Source organism: Peromyscus leucopus, chromosome X (genome assembly GCF_004664715.2).
Source record: "Peromyscus leucopus breed LL Stock chromosome X, UCI_PerLeu_2.1, whole genome shotgun sequence".
NCBI classification, from domain to species: Eukaryota; Metazoa; Chordata; class Mammalia; order Rodentia; family Cricetidae; genus Peromyscus; species Peromyscus leucopus.
Genome location: NC_051083.1, coordinates 135,323,854 through 135,343,571, shown reverse-complemented (window position 1 = coordinate 135,343,571; position 19,718 = coordinate 135,323,854). Strand labels below are relative to the sequence as shown.

The 19,718-nt window shown below is 42.9% G+C and overlaps 1 protein-coding gene and 1 non-coding gene across 2 annotated transcripts; both read left to right on the top strand.

The window, feature by feature from the left end:
* The first annotated feature begins 16,092 nt into the window (after window positions 1-16,092).
* Window positions 16,093-16,232, top strand: LOC114687210. The gene has a single exon (XR_003733663.1). It is a non-coding gene; the product is annotated as a small nucleolar RNA SNORA70 (small nucleolar RNA).
* Window positions 16,233-18,919: 2,687 nt separating this feature from the next.
* On the top strand, window positions 18,920-19,512 carry LOC114687196 (histone H2A-Bbd type 2/3-like). Its single transcript, XM_028861906.2, has one exon. The coding sequence runs from the start codon at window positions 18,938-18,940 to the stop codon at window positions 19,310-19,312; it is 375 nt and encodes a 124-aa protein (XP_028717739.1). The 5' UTR covers window positions 18,920-18,937; the 3' UTR covers window positions 19,313-19,512.
* Window positions 19,513-19,718: the final 206 nt, after the last annotated feature.

Below are 19,718 nucleotides of genomic sequence, written 5' to 3'. Positions count from 1 at the left end.
GATGGCACAAGCTCTGGGCACTTTGGGTGTCCAGCAGGAGTGATCTCTTCCAGTCTCCCTCACGTGCTCTTCCCAGCCTGTGCCCTACTTCTTTGAGATCTCCATTCTCCTCATGCAAGGACTGGGGATCCAGGCTCACCAAGCTTCCTCACCACTACAGCTAACGCTGCCTGTGGGGGAACCAGCCTCCAAGGCAGCTCAGGGCATGAAAGGCATCCACGGTGTCAAGGAAGATAGGACTTTTCTATCTGAGGGGTTTTAAGGAAAAAGGACACTCACACATTCTCTTGATGGTTTCATTTTTTTTATTCTTCTCATGTTGTTCTCATCATTGCTGTTCTCTCTCATGCTGTACTAGTCTCCTTGTTCCGTTGTTCCCTTTCCCTCCACTGCTTAAATACTCTAACGGAATCTCTCAGGCAATGCAAAGGTCATGAAAAGGGACATTCCATTTCTCAAGTAAATGATTATAGATAAAAACATGTCCCAGGCAGGGGGAAGGCAGTTCAAACTAACCCATGACTATGTAAGCATTGTGAACTAACACTCTGTAATTAGAAGTCATAAATTCTGAACTCTAAGTCTCGCAAGATGCCCGACTATCCAAGAAAACCCTCATCCCTCATTTGGGGCTACAACGTCAAATTATTTTCTGTTGCCTTGACTAGTCAGAAATTGTCTTCACAAAATTGAGGTCAGGAATGGGTGTAAGGTGCTGTGGGATGGTCTGTATGTCAAATTGCTCTGATTGGTCAATAAATAAAACACTGATTGGCCAGTGGCCAGGCAGGAAGTAGGTGGGACAAGGAGAGAGGAGAATTCTGGGAAGCAGAAGGCTGAGGCAGAGAGACACTGCCAGCTGCCGCCATGACCAGCAACATGTGAAGACACCGGTAAGCCACCAGCCATGTGGCAAGGTATAGATTTATGGAAATGAATTAATTTAAGCTATAAGAACAGTTAGCAGAAGCCTGCCACGGCCATACAGTTTGTAAGCAATATAAGTCTCTGTGTTTACTTGGTTGGGTCTGAGAGGCTGTGGGACTGGCAGGTGACAAAGATTTGTCCTGACTGTGGGCAAGGCAGAAAAACTCTAGCTACAGTAAGGAATTAATCATTTGCCAGCTGGCAATAACTGGGCTGTTTTTGTATTTATGACCTAGACAGACAGCTCAGTTGTGTCCTTACAGATTGCTTTTCTGGGAATGTTTATCTTAAAAGGCATTAGCAAGGCATCTGGTCTAATCTAAAGTTATTTTGAGGCCAAAACAACCTAATGGTACACGGGAAACCTGTAAACCGCAATCCCCAGCATTAAGAGTAAAGGAATTTGAGCCAGCCAGGCTCCTGGACTAAAATGTTTTCCTAAATCATAAATCTGAGCTGTGATCTAAAGCAGCTTCTAGGGGGAAATTATGGGCGTAGACTACGTAGCAAATCCTTGTATTCATTTTTATTCATAAGAACTATACAGCTAAGGAAGGATCATCTTCTAGACAGTCCAGGGGTATGAATGCCCAGTAGATCGGGATGTTATTATGAGATAAACACACTACAATACAGGTAGTGGGGGAGTCCCCACATCCAATATACACCATATCAGATACCAGAGAAAACATGTAGTAGCAAGCATGCAAAGGCACAGCAGAAGCAAAAGACATTCCGGAGTCTGTATTCTTAAAAGCCTTGCTTAAATGAGATATACCCATCGAAGCATTTTTTCTTCTGGTGGGCTGACACCTGAACTTCAATTGCCACCCACGGCCACTGGCCACCGACATACAGCCTCACCACAAGGAACCCAGATAATCAGTCACCTACGTAGGCAACCCTGCTCCACCACAATCCCTAGACAGCCTCCTTCCCCTCAGAGGACAACCACACCTAGCTAGGCCTAACTAACTCCCCAGGTACAGAGCTCCCTGATCAGCTGGAGCAGCAGGGATGAACGAGTGCAGTGTGCCAGTCATCCATGAACGTGTGAGGTGGACTCAGAGTGTCGTTTTTATGTAAATTTGTATCTTATGATTTTACCGCTAAAGACTCGGGAGTCCAAGGCTGGACTGAAAACCTGCTAGCTCAGAGAGATTGAGGAGCAGCTACTTCACCTTCCTCCTTAGCCAGCATCTCAGAAAGAGAGAGCTTTTCTGCCCTTCCAAGCCAAAGGAACCACCAAACTCTCCTTCCCGCCCTTCTACTTCCTGTGCCTTCCTCTACCCATCTTCCTGACTCCCTCTTTACTCTCTATGGCTACTTCCTGTCAATCAGCCACTGGCTCTGCCTCCTGACCTCAGGTTTTTATTTCATTAACACAATCTCCAGGCTCACGGTGTGATCAAATATTCCACAATGTCTCCCCCTTTTTGTCTAAATAACAAAAGAAAGTTTTTTTTTTTTTAACTCTAACACAGTAAAACTACATACAATAAGAACAATTATCAGGTAAGAATTACATTCACAATGTCCAGCCCATTTGTATTTGCTGAATTTGGTAACATGGAAAACTGAAAAACTATAACTATTTAGACTTCGCTCCCATCAGAGACCAAAGAAGGATAAAATATTACCTGAGCAAACAGGAAGTGCAGAACAAGCAACTTGTAAAACTATAGGAATGACAGAGACATCTGGCTGCCTGGGCAGTCCAGTCAGTCACCCAAGGTTCCTCTGCAACATTGGAAAATCCAGCTTTGACCTACAGGCACAGAATAGCCAACAGACATTTCTGTGAAGCAGAAATTTTCAAGGACTGGTCTACCTTGTCTTGGCAAAGAATGGCAGCTGACTTCCTTTGTGTCCTGCTTGTCCACTTTGGACAGCATACTGTCAGCAGTTGAGGCAAGGGCAGTTTCTTACCCAGCAGCTAGCTATGCCACATTTGAAGCAAACTCCATATGGAGGTTCTGCAATGCCCATTATCTTTTTTGAAGTAGATTGGTGCTGCCAGGAGCACACATGTCTCACCATCGTGGAAAACCCTATGGTATTAAAACATCTTAAGTGCCATATTCTGTAGATCTCTGAAGCGTTTGAAGACCATCTATCTGTCTTAAAATACACGAGGCAAAAATAAAACTTATTTCTGTCTACATCTAAACCCTTACTACAAGTTTGATTGTTATCTTAATTATCCATTTGTAATACTAGCCTTCAAGGACTAGAACTTTGTATTACAATTTTAAATGAGGTGCATGGGTATAATACCTTACAGTATGTTGTAACACAAATAACTTTAAATTTGTATCAATATACAAAAATCCAAACCAATGTAAAATATTTGAGACTAGTAGTTGCTTTTTAGTTTAAAAGTAGATTCAATAGTCTACCCTTTTATCCTATCATTCCTATACCCCTCCCCCTTTTTAGAAAAGAGAGGAAGATAGAGGAAAGGAAAAAGAAAGAAAGGAAGAAAAAAAAGAAAGAAGTCTCTTAATTTAACCTCCTTTGTTTAGTTTCCTCCCTAAGCATGACCAATAATAACTTGCAACCTATCACCCTAAAAAAATGACAAATATCCATAAACCTCTAGATGACTCAAAACCACCCACCCCACATCTTGGGAATATGGGCATCATGTTCTTTAAATTACTTCCTGCTGTCTGGGGGTGATGGCATCTTTAGGGTACCATGAGAAAACTGGGATAATGATCAACTAAGTCCTGGGAGAGCTAGCTCTATCATTTGCTGTCCAGTCTCTGTGTGGTGGGAAAGTGCGGGGCTTATCTTAAGTCCTGGCTGGAGTAGTTTATGAGGCTGGACCATCTTAGCTAACCACTTTGAAGCTGTCCTGACCAATTTGTAGTCCCAAGCTGATCTTGGGGTGGTGTTTGCCAGTTTCATGGCATTATTGCAATCTAGGCATAGTCATCATTGCAGGGGCCCATCATCTTCTTGGAGACCTCAAAGGTCACTGTTAGGAATGGTCATGGTTCACTGCAGAAAACTTAAACATTTTAAATGCCATGTGCAGCAGATCTCTGAGAGGTTAAAAGACCACAATCTATTAAGTACATCCAGGGTACAATAACATAGTTCCTAGTTACCTGCTTCAGACTCAAACCCCAAATCACATGTAGGAAGTTTATTTCTAGAATTAGTTACTACTCTATATGACCATTAATATCACAACAGAATGTTTCTATATGCATAATAATCTCATAGATTTGGAGATAATATTCATGCCTTAAGAACAGTTTTAAAGATTCAAATGAGAACCAAAGGATGATGAGATTAGGGGCAACAGAATAGTCCCCTAATTTTGGCTTTTTTTTTTTTTGGTCCCATACAAGGTGGCTATTCTGACATGAGACAGAGATTCTGGATTTTCCTTTAACAAACATGCTTGAGTTTACAGAACAAGAGAGCCATGCTCCAACTCCAAAGCCAGCTTTAATTTTTAATTGAATTGGGACCACAAAAAGACCATTTGTCATTTACGTCTGTAGAGAGCAGGAGAAACAAGCATTTGGGAAGATTTATGAAATTCTACCCTGTTGGAGGTGGGCTATAACATTATGACAATTTAACTCTTTTCCTTGGGACATTTTTCTTGTGATGATTTATCCTTATTCTTTAGATGTCTCATTTGTCCAGTGGTCTCCTGATTCTTAGGTTGGATGCTTTTATTCTACCAGAAACACATAAAGAAAAAAAAAAACCTGCCTCAACCCTGACTTTGGGGAGTTTCTTTTTTGGCAGGTTATATCTTTGTTAAGGGCAAAAAGTTTTTGGCAACAGAAGAAGTATTATCTTTTAATTTTAAAAAATTGAAAATTTGAAACTAAAGAGACCTTACTATGTGTGGACAAATATATCCATATTCCTCGTCCTTTTTCATATATCAATGTTTAATTGTATTCATTTTTAGATCACAAAGGACATTCATTTTTAATTTTAACCTGTCTTTCTAGTAACCCTGTAGAGGGTTTTCATAATAGTAAGTAAATATGGTATATGATTTCTCTACTATGAAATGTACCATTTAGGAACTATATCTGAATTTTGTCCTTAGGTGGTGGGATAAAAGGCATGTGCCACCACCAGCTTGTTCACTATAACTCTAGAATTTAGAATACAACTTAACTTATAAAGATCCTTCTGTCTCTGTTGGGATTAAACGTAAGGGCTATCACTGCCCTGATCAAATATTTTATCTCAGCTCCAAATCACTCCAACTCTTAAATAGTGAGAAAACAAGCTTTAACTGTAGTAACCCTTTGAATTTACTTAAAACATTTTAAATCTCTTAACTGGGTTTTAATACCAAACAACAAAAATACCCTTCCTGTTTAAGAAGAAAAATCAAAAGCTGATGTCCAAGATGGCATGGACCACATGGCAATCTACAGTCTAACATTCTGGCATGGAATTAAAACATGTGGTTTAAGAAAACCCATTTTTTTTCCATTTTGTGCCAGCAAGGCAAATGCGCCTTTGGCAAATTACCATTCAAAAATATTATTATATTTTATTTTTTCACACCTGATCAAATGAAAGGCATTTGTTAGTCTTTATAAGATCAGGAGTTCTCTCCTGTCAAACCTAATCTTTATTAATCTTGATGGTATCCATAGCTTTTCTTCTCCCATGGAAACAAAAGCAAAACCTCTTCCCCAATATAACACATATCCTGGTCTCCATTCTGAAGTCAACACATCTTTAAAATATACAGGCTGAGTTAATTCAGCACTTTTTTTCTACTATCCAATGCCTGTTTGCAGCTGTCAATCCTTTCTCATTAGCATTTAGAAAATTTAAAGTTAATAAGGCTCAGTATAATCTATCTCTGGAAGGGGAGATGACTTTATTATCCTTTTCTGTTTATTAAGTATATCTTTTTAAAGTGCAATCAGATCCTTCTATAACTGCTTGTCCTGTAGGACTGTGTGGTATACCTGTGGCATGCTTTATGTTGTGAGATACCAAAAACAAAACAAAAAAACAAAACAAAACCAAACCAAAACAAAACAAAAACAAAAACTGTTTCATTTTACTAGAGACATATGCTGGAGATTGTCACTCTTAATTTGTATGTGTATTCCCATAATGGCCATACCTTATAATAAATGTGTATTTACAGAGTCAGCCTTTTTGGAACTTAAAGCAGTTGCCCATTGAAATCCTGAATATGTAACTGTGATATGGTGCACATACTTTAATTTTCCAAATTCTGCAAAATGAAACTCATCCATTTGCCAAATTTCATTTCTTTGAGTACCTTTTGGGTTACTTGCTGCAGGTTATTTAGATTATGGTTATACAAAGAACAAGTATGACCTTTCCTTATACTTTTGTGGGTTTGTTGCCAAGTGATGGAAAAATCTTTCTTCAAACCTTTGCTATTATCATGATGTCTCTTATGAAATTCTGAGGCATTCTGGTACATTTCCTACCAATAGCTGATCAATTTCATCATTGCCTTGTGCTGAGGGCCTGGTAGACCCATATGGGATCTGGTATGTGTTATATACAACGAGTGCTTTCTATTTTTGACTATTTGTTGTAATTAAATAAATAACAAAGTTAATTCTGAATCATCTGGAATAAGTTCAGTGATTTCAATATGTAAAACAACTCTTTCTGCATATTGAGAGTCCATAACTATATTAAGAGTTCTGGAAAATCTAATAATTCCACGAGAATAGCATATAAGTCTGATTTTTTAACAGAATCATAAGGGCTTTGAGCAAATTTACTTATTTTTTCCTGACTTATAATCTGCCTTTCCTGATTTATTTGCATCAGAATAGAATGTAGGGGCTCCAGAAATTGGTGTCCCCTTCACTATATGAGGGAGAATCCGATTAGTTCTTTCTATAAACTGAAGTCTCTTGCTTTGGGGATGTTTGTTGCTAATCTCTCCCAAGAAATTATGGCAAGCTCTTTGCCTGTGTTCATTTTCTGCCTACAATGAGACAATCTCAACATCAGTAAAAGGAAACTACCATTTCTACAGGGTGTATTCCTTGCTAATTGAAAAAGTTTCATTTTTCTTTCAAAATCAATTTAGAAATAATTTTCTACATAGGTCTTTAATTTTTTTATTCTGTGTGCTAAAAATATCCATTCTAAGATACTATCTCCTATCTGCATAAGAATTCCTGAAGGAGAATGAGCAGAAGGTAAAATGACTAGAATACAATCAAGCTCTGGATCCAAGTGATCCACATGTACAACCTGTAATTTCTTTTCTACCAGAGCCAATTCTCTCTCTCTCAGCCTCAGCTAATAGGTTTTTTTTTTTTGGACTGATTTGTACTTTTTGTGGTTGAATTTTCTGTAAACCTATCTTATATCCTAGACAATTAATAGAATCTCTTCTTTGTATTTTTGCAGGAGCAATTTTTAATACCCAACATGGCAAAATTCTCTTTATTTGGTCAAACATAGAGTCAGCCAGTAAGATATCATATATATAATGGTAAATTATAGATTGAGGGAAACTGTTTACAAATCATTTATAACAGCTGTTGTACAAAATATTGACACAAGTGGGGCTGTTTAACATTCCTTGTGGCAAGACCCTCCAATGGTACCTTTTAACAGGTTGAGAATTATTTCAAGTGGTAACCGTGAAGGCAAATTTTTCTCTATCCTGTTCTTGTTAAGGTATAGTTTAAAAAAATCAGTCTTTTCAATCAGTCACTATAATAGACCATCCCTTTGGTAATGCAGAAGGCAATGGAATAACAGGCTGAAAAGAGCCCACTGGTGGGATCACCTTATATTTACAGCTCTCAGATCTGTTACCACTCTCCATTATCCAGATGTCTTTTTAATAGAAAATAAAGGCAATTTCTGAGGACTGGTCAATTCGTCAATATGTTGAGCATTTACCTGCTCCTGTACCAGCTATTCTTGTGCCTGTAATTTGTTTCTGATGTCAGAGGCCATTGTTCTACCCACACAGGTTTGTCAGTTTAGCATTTTAAAGCTAGAGCTGTTGGTACCTTTGAAAGACCAACAGCTGTTGTGCCCTGCTATAGTACAACCTGAATGGTCTGTGACTGTTCTTGATAATACCTTTTAATATTTCTCTCAGAAGCATTATTTATTTTTAAGGTTTGTTGAAAGATGAATTTCCAAACAGTCTTATTAATAAAAAAAAAACCCAGAGCCAGAGACTGGGGTGAAAACTGAGAGATCAGAGAAGCAGAACAAGCCACAGCCAACCTCACCTCACCAACGAATTCTCAGACTGAAAGCCTCTGAGTCCTCACCCCTGAGGGTCTCAGTTGAACTGCTTAAAATCCTCTAGTTCCTGGTCCTCACACCTTATATACCTTTCTGCTTCCTGACATCACTTCCTGGGATAAAAGGCGTGTGTCCTTCCCAAGCAAAGACATGAGGTCTAAAGTGCTGTGACTAAAGGTGTGTGCCACCACTGCCTGGCTCTGTTTCCAGTGTAGCCTTGAATTTACAGAGACCCAGGTGGATCTCTGCCTCCCGAGTGATAGGATTAAAGGTGTGTGTGCCACCACTGTCTGGCCTCTATGTCTAACCTAGTGGCTGTTCTGTTCTCTGACCCCTCAGATAAATTTATTGGGGTGCACAATATATGAACCACAGTTTGTTTCTGAGGTTGGAGGAATGTTAATCTGTGTTTTCCATTGCTACAACAAATCCTGTCCCCATAAATTCATGCTTATGTTAGCCACATATGGTTTTAATTTTCCTATCTGTCCTCTGGCCCTATACATTTGACCCATCTTGTGTTTTGTTTTACCTGAGATAAAGTTCCAGTCCCCAAAAGCTGAATATCTATCTCCTGAAGAGGCCAATCTGGATGCCAAGATTTGGGTGAAATCATTGTTATATCTGCAAATTTGTCCAGTAATCCTTCAACTACAATGCTGTTTATTCGTAATCTTAGCTTTGATCATTTATAGCAGTTTGCCAGAATACTTGTTTTATGGTCTCTCCTGAATTGTTTATCTACTGAAGCTGTTCTGTCCTTGATCACATGCAGAGCAGTGCTGTTCTTAACAACAGGGCATTAAATCTTTTAATTGCTCTGTGGATGTTTTATCTGAAAATTGCAATTTCAACATCTTGGGTATCTACCCAGAATCTCACATTTGATTTTTTTTTTTTTTTTTTGGTTTTTTGAGACAGGGTTTCTCTGTGTAGCGTTGCGCCTTTCCTGGAACTCACTTTGTAGCCCAGGCTGGCCTCGAACTCACAGAGATCTGCCTGGCTCTGCCTCCCGAGTGCTGGGATTAAAGGCGTGCGCCACCACCGCCTGGCTTTGATTTTTCTTAAAAGTTTTAGAAATCACTTTTCCTATCAAAGTAGCAGCCTCCTTACTGGTTCTGTCCCTCTCATTCACAACTTCATGCTCTCTAGTCTCTTTAACCTTTAAATCATAGCTCCTCCTTCACAACCAGCATTATTCACATCGTGGGTGCTTCCTCCACTACAAAGAGTCAACTAACTATACTTACTCCTTGCCTGCATTTCCTGACCTGCTGAGTGCTCTTCATCCCACAGCCAACCAATCCTGGCTCCAGGTCTCTCCCATGAGAGTTCTAACCTTGAAATCAGCCTTTAAAAGCCTTCATTGGCCGGTATGGCATGGCCATTCTTGGCCTTCACCTCATATGACATTTGGTGGCCATCAGCAGTGTTGTCTGTCTCCTTTTATGGATCACTTTCCTGTCTGGTCTTAGACTTTCTCTGCATAGCTTCTTATGTGTATGTTTGCTAGCTCCCCCTCCTTCAACGAGCCTGCTCATGAAATCAATTCCATGGCCTAGGTTTTCCCAGGACCCCTTGAGGTGAGTACTGCCATTTCATGCATGCCACCAGAGTTCCTCACAGTGTGCTTCCTGGAGCAGCTTGTGTGAGGACCACGAGAAGATGGCAAAATAAGAACATCTAGGCAAATCTCGAGGCCTGAGCAAGTCTGTCTGTGACTAGTGGGCATGGGATGTGCTCCTGGGAGGAAGGGTGTTTCCAGGATGGGCTAATGCCCACTAATTACAGAACCTGTCACCTAGTGGCTATCAGAACTTCCAGGATGACATTAGCAATAGCAGCTCAACATCTCCATCTGGTGGTCCCAAACACCTGTTGTCTCTTTTTCTAATGACAGACAGTACTTGCAGTCTAAGGCGGGTATTGATATCATAAAAGGCAAGGGAAAATTAAGGAAGAAAAGTTATGAATGAGTGTCAGCTCCATGGATGCTCAAGACTGAATCCCATCACTTTATGGCTTATGAAGTGGCAAAGGACAGCTGTTCTGTACTAAAGTATTTTGGGGATGGAATCAAATGGCCACTGTACTGGCTAATTTTATGGCCACTCGACACGAGCCAGAGCCAAAGATTGCTGCTGTAGGCAAGCCTACAGGGCTTTTTCTTAATGAGTGATTGATGTGGGAGTTCCCAGACCACTGTGGGTGACAGGTCCCCCCCCCCCGACGTGCATGGTGGTCCTGGTTTCTCTAAGAAAGCAGGCTGAGCAACACAGTAAGCAGCACTCCTCCATGGCCACTCCATCAGCTCCTGCCTCAGTTCCTTCCCTGATTTGAGTTCCTGCCCCAACTGACTTCCATGATTGACTTATGTAAGCGAAAGAACCCCCTTTCTCCTCAAGTTGCTTTTATTCGTGGTGTTTCATCACAGCAATAGAAATGCTAAGTTCAGGTACCTTTCATTTTTCACCCAAGGACAAGAAAACTCAGGACTTTGGTCTGGGCCACCTGAATTTGGGCTCTGCTCTTCTCTCCAATGCAAGTGATCTGTCCTCACACGGTCTATGCTATGAAAGATAAACATTTAGGAAGAATGGGAAATTTACAAAAAACGTGATTCTATAATATGCTTTAACATGACAGGTTTGTCTCTGTGTGGTATATGCATGTGTTTGTGCACATATGTGAATGTGTATACCTGTGGGTGCTCACGCAGGAGCCAGAAGTTGATGCTGGGCGTCTTGCTCTATCAGTCTCCACCTTCTGTTTCTGATACAGAATCAATGACAACCTGAAGTTCCCAGAGTGACAAGGGTGTTTGGCCAACAAGTCCCTGGAATCTTCCTCTTTCCACCTCTGAGCACTGGGCTTCCAGGCATATGGCACTAATCCTGTTTTAGTTGTTTGTTTTGTTTGTTTGTTTGTGTGTGTACTGACCTCCCATCCAGGTGTCCATGCTTGCCTTTCAAGCACTTTAACCACTGAGCCATCATCTCTGCAGCTACTAACACAAAATGGTGAAGAACACGTTTAATGTCTTCTCATTTAACAGACTTTAAAACCACATTTACAAAATTTGAGAAACCCACTTCTACACAAATACCCTGCACAATTACCCCACTCCTAATCATCTAATGGGAAAGTTTCCTACTTTGCAGCATTAGGTATGGGTATGGGTATAAGGTTTTTCATAAAGACTTGACAAGCCACTCATCGCTCCCCCAGATCTGATGGACTTTCTCTTCCTATAAGGGAGTATGTTGACAGGTTTTTATCATCTGCCTGTCCTATAATGAACACCATGGCTCTGGGACTGGGTTGTTCTGAACCCTCAACCCCTGAAAGCACACGCACGCACGCACACAGGCACGCACGCACGCATGCACACACACACACACACACACACACACACACACACACACACACACACTGCTTGCAATTTGTCAGCACAAGGATCATGAAGTGCCTCCTCTTGGGATATAATCCCATATGTTCTATCCCATCCTCCAGCCAGCACCTGCTCTGCCTACTGCCTCTACCAACATGCCAGCACCTAAACCATGACCTTAGCATCTCTCCCCGGAACAGAAGCAATCCAGAGAGAACGGCCACTTACACCATCCTGCTTGGCCCTCTAAGCTCATACCATCTACCTTCCCTCCTGAACCACTGCATAAAGCCCTGCCACTTCAGACTCTGACACAATGGATTCCTCAGAAGCTAAGCCTAATGCTAAGAGAGTTTTTCTGTCTGTCTCTTGATCTATGTCTTAGTTAGGTTTTATTGCTTCAAAGAGACACCATGACCATGGCAACTCTTATAAAGGAGAAAGCATTTAATTGGAGCTGGCTTAACGTTTCAGAGGTTCAGTCCATTATCATCATGGCAGGGGGCATGGTGGCATGCAGGCAGACACCATGCTGAGGAGGAGCAGAGTTCTACAGGCAGCAGGAAGAGAGTGACACCAGGCCTGGCTTGAGCATTTGAAACCGACAAAGCCCACCACCATTGATACACTTTCTCCAACAGGGCCATACCTACTCCAACAAGGCCACTCCCATTAATGCCACTCCCTAAGCATTCAAATATATGAGCCTATGACGGCCAATCTTATTCAAACCACCACAATCTGCATCCATCGTTAACTTCATATTCAAAATCATAATCTGAATAGTCTAAAGTTTCTGCCTGTGAATGATAGCAATGAATGCTGTGGTATTCCATCACAATATGAATAAAATGCTTTCAAAGCACAACAGACTTGCCTCCCTGCTAACACTATCGATGGAAGATGGGGAAATGGCAATTAAAATATTCTAAGGGGAAACAGAAAATGGAAGTAGACTATGTAGTCTTAACAGTATTTCTTCCTCCCATGCTGGGAGACAAGTCACTTCACAGATCTTACCTCTGCACAATTCAGGATGAATCATTGTCTGTTAAATTAAGTTTTTGGGTTTGTTTGTTTGTTTGTTTTTGTTTGTTTGACAATTTCTGACATGTTCTGATTACTCTCATCCAACCTGCTTTTATCTCCCTCTATCTTCTGTCAGCCCTGAAGCCCCCTAAAAATTCCATTCCCACTTTCATGACCGTTTGTGCTCTGACCCACTGAGTTTTCTTTTCTTGCATGTGTATGCAGTAGTATATTTATGCATACATGTCTGGTGTGCATGCAGAGGCTAGAGCAGGACATCGCATGGCTTTCTCCACAGCTTTGCCACTTACTGCCTTGAAAGGTCTTTCAAATGAAGCAAAAGCTAGATGTTTTGTTTAGGCTGCCTGGCCACTGCCCTATTGGGATTCAACTGTCTCCCACTCTGGAATTACAGGCACATGCAGCCATGTCTGTATTTCTACATGGGTGCTGGGGCTTTGAACTCAGGACCTCATACTCACAGAGCAAGTGCTCTTAACCACTGAGATATTCCACCAAAGCCCTGGCTGAGTTTAATCAGGCCGGTCCATGGGATCATGAGTTGGGGAGTATCCATTTGGAGTCCGTGGGGCTCGCCAACAGCTATGTAACTCAAGATGATGACTCTGCTCATTTTATAAATATTCCACAAGTGTTTGTGTTCCTGCCAAGAAGAGATTTCCCTTTGTTTTCTCTTTCTGAAGAATACATTCAATGAGGATGATATATATACACTACCATCAGAGAATTAAGTAGACGATATTTTGTTGTTCTCTACTTTGTCCCACCAATGATATCAGTACACAAGAATAGTGAACCCTATCCAGTAAATTCATACATTATCATCAATGTAAGATGGACTTTTTTTTTCCTATCACATTGAACACAGCTGTCTATTACAAGACCAATGCCTTGAGACATTTAAATTTAACACAGCCAGAACATTACTCGGTTGCAAGCACGTTTTATTCTGCTTAATAAAATCCAACTGTAATTTGGCACCCACATAAAAAGTCAAATTCATTCACCGCTAGGAAACACAGCTCAATTTAGTTACCCTATGAGGAGACATTACCAAAAGAAATACATTGCATAGAAAAATCAAGCAAGCAGAATACCGAAGAATGTTTTTAATCACCATCTCATTTTTGTACTTCTCATTTAAAATCTTATTAATACCATTTATAAGCAGTAATGCGCCATCTAAGGTGGTCCTGCCTTTGAGGTTGAAATGGACAGTGGAAACTGAAAGGCCACTTTCCATTTAGTCACTTCTCCTTGAAGTCTGCCTGAGGAGACAGGGCTGGGTTTTCCTAGCTGCTCCTCCATTCTGCCTCCTCTAATATGCTGTTTCCACCTAAGTTTGTGGAGCCACTAGCACCAGCTCATCCTGACATGGGAAGGGAAGAACTCACCACCCCCATCAACAGGGACCTCTAGGGAAAGAAAAAGGAGACTGATGGAGGGGGAGAGATGGGAAGGAAAGTAAAGGTACAAGCAAGCGTGAGTGAGCATGATCACAGCTTATCACAGTGAAATTCAATAATTGGTATATTTTATACGATTATTTTTGAAAGAGGTTTTTTGAAGAGGAAAGGAATGAGAAAAGGAAGATAAAGAAAAAAAAAAACCTCACCTATAAACTCTGGTTTGAAACAAAATATACAGTTCAGCCAGGGATGTAGTTCAGTGGTACAATGGCGGCCTAGCTATTCTGACACTCCGGGTTGATTCTTCAGCACTTCAGGAAAAGGGAGAAACACGAGTGAGTAACAGTTCCAAAAGGCCGGAGTAAGTCAAATTTTAAAATCTCATTGGAAAGCCCCAAGAACAGAATAGGAGAAGGGACATCAGAGCTTGTACACAAGTTCTTTGGAATATTACATTCAGACAGCAATAAAGGGAAACAAACAAATATGGAGGGCAGTGACAGGATCCCTGGAATACTAATAGGATCAAATGTCTCTCCATGGCAAACCAACCCAAACGAGAGAGCTGCTTGTTGAGGACGGAAAACCTACTCAATGAAAGGGTGACCGAGGGCTGGAGGTACAGGTTTGCAGTAGAGTGATTCTCTAGAATGAACACGACTATGGATACAGAAGAAAAAAACACCTGGCACATTGAAATCATAGCTGACAGTATCTGAAATCTTGGCAACTACATGCATAACTTTGTGTAAGTCAGGGTTCTCCATGTAGAGTCAATAGAAAAATGTATGCGCGCGCGCGCACACACACACACACACACACACACACACACACACACACACCACATGCAAGTACATGGGGTGGGTGGAATTCATTGAATGTCTTACCCAATTGGGGGCTGGGTTGTCTAAAAATGACTTTGTGCATGCTGGAGAGTGGGATAATTCAGTATCAACTAAATGGACAAGCTGAAAGCCTCAACTCAAGGAGGACAAATGATGCAGCCCCAATCCAGGCCTGGGAGCTCCCTGGAGCCTAGCTGCTGTGCATCTTCATTGGACAGCTGGAGGCTCTGGAATCTGGTGGCCATGGGCGATGGTGACAGTGCTACATGCACTAGCTCAGGAAGGATGGAGCTAGGCTGCCCTGGCAGGCTTTCTCTTAATTTTCTTTAATTCTGCCTGGGCTCCCAGACTACTGTATGGAGTATCCACATGCAGGATTACTGTGAATCAGTCTTCTCTGAAAATGATGCTTTAACAGGCACACCAGAAGTGAGCTTCCCTAATCTCACTCCAGGCATCTTGTCAATCCAGCCGAGTTGACAACCTAGACTAACCAAGACACGTGGCCTTCTAGTTAGAGGAGACATGTACAAGCTCAAGTAAGTATCCTGGGTGGCCATCAACACATGACAGCATGAAGAAAATGCTATATTATATACAGCATATATTATATAATACATACCTTCCATGGCACATTCACATGAGGGACAAGAAAAGGAAAGCCTGTTCTCCACAGGCAAATGAATGTAAGAGTTATTAACAGTAAGAGAAATACACCAAGTATCACATGTTCTCTTTTATTTCATACATGAAAACTGGAAAAAAAAATCAAACCCATGGACCAGAGTAGAACTATTATAGACTGTGAAAAGGTCTGTGAGATGCAGCATCTGAGAGTGTGGGAGAAGTTAGAAACATGGTGAGTCTGTGTATCATCTGTACACATATGTACATGGGAGGAAAGGGCACCATAAATGTCATTCATTTGTAACACTAACGTTACCAACCATAAAATTAAAGATGGGCAAGGATGATGGCTCAGTGGGTAAAGTATTTGCCTTGCAAACACGAGGACATGAGTTTAGACCACGAGCACCCATGGAAAATGCAAGCACAGTAATACTCTTTAAGCCCAGAGCCAGCATGTCTGGGGTGGAGGACAGAGACTGGTGGATCCATCTCCAAAGCTCCTGGCCACTCAGCCTGACCAAATCAGTGAGTTCCATGTTCACTGAGAGGCTGTGCCTTAAAAGATGAGGTAAATCCACAGCCCAACTAAGCTGACCAGGTAGGTCCCTTTCCTCATGGGGGCCTAGTGTGCAATGGTTGTTAACGGCACACTCTTTTGGAGTGAATTCACCCTATTGCTTACATGAGCTACCCTAAGGGACCTGGGAGACAATTTTCTGATGGCTTTTCAAGGCTCTGTTCTCAATGTTGTGCTCAGTCTAGGCTCCAGACAGGTATTTGTGGTGCCTCAGCTTACCATGGCCAGGGTTCTCATTGTCCAGGCCATCATGTCCACTTAAATCACGCTTCAGAATAAGGAACATTTAATGGAGGCCCTATGTTGAAAGTTGAAAGCCAACTTCAAGCTCTCTGACTGCCAGAGGGCAAGTGATGTTATTAAGCCCCTTCCTCCCACTTTCTTGCCCTGATCATTTTCACTGAGTTTTTTTTTTTTTTTCATCTGTCTCTCTCCAGACCCACAAGTTCAAAGAGGTGGGTCTTTGCTAAGTTGAATGCAGATTGATCTGAAGACATGGACACTGAGAAGCGAAGCATCCCTGATGGCTGAGGGGTTAAATACACCACCAATCATGGTCTGCTGGGCATTGGCGGGCCCTGCACTCCTGAGGTTGTCTACTGTGGTGCCCTCCTCTACCTTACTAAATCATGTTCAGTAATAAATTTCACATCCTGTGTGGAAAAAAAAAGGGGGGGTGACAGAAGATACCAAGTGTGTCACCCTCCCCCCTTTCTCTCTCTCTCTCTCTCTCTCTCTCTCTCTCTCTCTCTCTCTCTCTCTCTCTCTCACACACACACACACACACACACACACACACGTAATGTTTTTGTAAATCCATCAGGCTCATCTTCAAAGAACAATTAAAACTGAAACCACCAGGAAAATTTGAAACAAAAGTGTGGTAGATCATTGAATATACTCTGAGAAAAAAGATAAAGAAATAATAGGATGAATCGGTAGATCGTTGAATCTACTCTAAAAAGAAAAAGGGGAAGATATTTAAATGACAAAAAGTAGAAGACTATTGAATGTATTATGAAAAGAAGAGAGAGAATATGGATATGATAAGATAAAAAGGGCAATTATTAAATCTACTTTTAAAAAGGAACTACCGGTGGTGGCGCACGCCTTTAATCCCAGCACTCGGGAGGCAGAGCCAGGCGGATCTCTGTGAGTTCGAGGCCAGCCTGGGCTACCAAGTGAGTTCCAGGAGAGGCGCAAAGCTACACAGAGAAACCCTGTCTCGGAAAAAAAAATTAAAAAAAAAAAATAAAATAAAAAGGAACTACTTGTTTTAAATAGGATAAGTAATGAATTTTTTTTGTCTGAGTTTATCAAATGCAAATGGACTGGACGTTGTTATATATTAATGGAGTTATTGGTCTGAGTCTTTGAAATGTTAATGGACTAGACATCGTCAATGTAATTCTTGACTTTATATATTGTATATGCTTATTGGATGTAGTTTTCCTTGCATTAGTTATAAGCTTTTTAAAATTTTATACAACAAAAGGGGGGGGAGATGTGGTGGTATTGTGTTCCCCAAAATATTGTGTGACCGTAATAAACTTATCTGGGGTCAGGGAACAGAACAGCCACTAGCTACAGAGGCTAGAAAGTGGTGGCACTCACACCTTTAATTCTAGCCTTCTGGAGGCATGGATCTCTGGGAGTTCAAGGCCACACTGGAAATAGCCAGGCATAATAATCACAGGAAGTGATGGCAGAAAGCAGAAAGATATATAAGGCGTGAAGACGAGAAACTAGAAGCATTTGGCTGGTTAAGCTTTAGGCTTTTGAGCAGCAATTCGGCTGAGATTCATTTGGATGAGGACTCAGAGGCTTCCAGTCCGAGGAAACAGGATGAGCTGAGAAACTGGCAAGGTGACGTGGCTGTGGCTGTGGCTTGTTCTGTTTCTCTGATCATTCAGTGTTCACCCCAATACCTGGCCCTGGGTTGGTTTTATTAATAAGACTCTTTAGGATCCATGCGACACAAACAAGAGTAACACAGCTTAAAATAATATTCTACAAAAGACTTGTTAGCATACAGTGGACTATTATTCGGGTGTGGAAAGGAATGGAGGAGCACTGGTTCAAGCCGCTACATAGGCGAGGTGAGACACAAGGAACTGTGTACTGTGGGTGAAACATCATGAATCCAGGATGCTAAGTGAAACGGACAGACACAGGTACACTCAAGAGGACAGTTTGCCGAATGATTCCACCTACAAGAGCTGTCCAACTCAGAGATGAGCTGACGCGGCAGAAAGCAGAGTAGTGGCTAAGGGGCCCCAGGGCCCAGGAAAGCCTGTAGCTCTGGATTTGCTCGGGATGCTTGGAGCTCCGAGTTTAAGTCTCCGGCAGGAAAAGGGAAAAACCCCTCAGGTTTACAGCGGTGACTGGGATCCTGGGTGGGGCGTGGGGTGGGTGGTGGGCGGTGGTGGGGAAGGCAGGGACAACGAGCTCACGCTTAACGGGTAGGCACGGTGAAAGTACCTTAGAAGCCGAGGGTTGTGAAGGGCTTGGTTCGCAATGGCACCACTGAGTTGCTCCCCCCTCCCCCCCGACGTCTTTGTCTTTCCTAGAAGGCTCCTTGAGCAGCCCAAGGTGTCAAGGTGGCGACAGCGCCCCTAGCGAGGGCTGGCTGGGAGCCGTCACACACCACACGTCATCAGTGGGAGCTGGAGTGGGAGCACAGAAGAGTGAACTTCGACCGTGAGGGGTCGCTAGGATACGCAGCCAGACGCAGAGGGGGCCCTTGGGATCAGCCTGGAGGCCCAGAGCCCAGCCGGCCAGCAGAGAGCAGCCAGGTGGAGCGGAACCAGCCTGTGAGGTGAGGTCGCGCTCCGAGGCCAACATGCCCAGGACCAGACAGGGCAGCCGTCGAGGGTCGTCGTCGTCGTCGTCTCGCCGCTCCCGCACCTCCAGAGCCGAGCTGACCTTCTCTGTGAGCCTGGTGGAACACCATCTTCGGGAGAGCGGCCATGCCCGGCGGCTGAGCGAAACGGTGCCCATCTTGCTGACCGCCATCCTGGAGTTCCTGACCCGCAGGCTGCTGGAGCTGGCAGGCAATGAGGCCCAACGCCGAGGCGCACAGAGGCTCATCACCCCGGAGCTGCTGGACGTGACTGTCTACAATAACACGCAGCTCAGCCAACTGTTCCAGTTCGCCACCATCTCCCAGGTGGCCCCGGGTGGCGGCCCTCATCGTGGGCGTCGACGTCGACGCTAGCTACTACCTGCTGCTGTTGCTGCTGCTGGCTGGCTCCGGGTTGCTGACCTGCCCATCCGCCCCAGTCCATCCACCGAGCATCGGTTCATCCCGGTTCATCCCGCCCAAACTTTCCCACAGACAGCCCGGCGAGGCTGGTCAGCCTCGTCCCTTCCTTCTCCCTGTTGTGCTCTTATTAAAGCTTTGGTTCGAGAAGCCCATAGGTTTGCTTCCCTGGCTTTTCCTTTGGCACGGGGTGGGGCTGGGGGTGGGGGTGAGGGCGGCGGTGGGGGCAGAGGGTGAGGTGGGCCTAGTTGGAGGAACACAGCGGGTGGGAGTGGTGCTGGGGTGCGGGTGACCTACAGGCTGGTTTCCCTACTTTTTCCTTTGGGCATGAGGTGGGAGTGAGTGGAAGGTAGGGGAAGAA

What these genes read in the sequence shown, in the direction of transcription:
- LOC114687196 (XM_028861906.2), top strand. Translation starts at nt 18,938, where the DNA reads ATGCCCAGGACCAGACAGGGCAGCCGTCGAGGGTCGTCGTCGTCGTCG.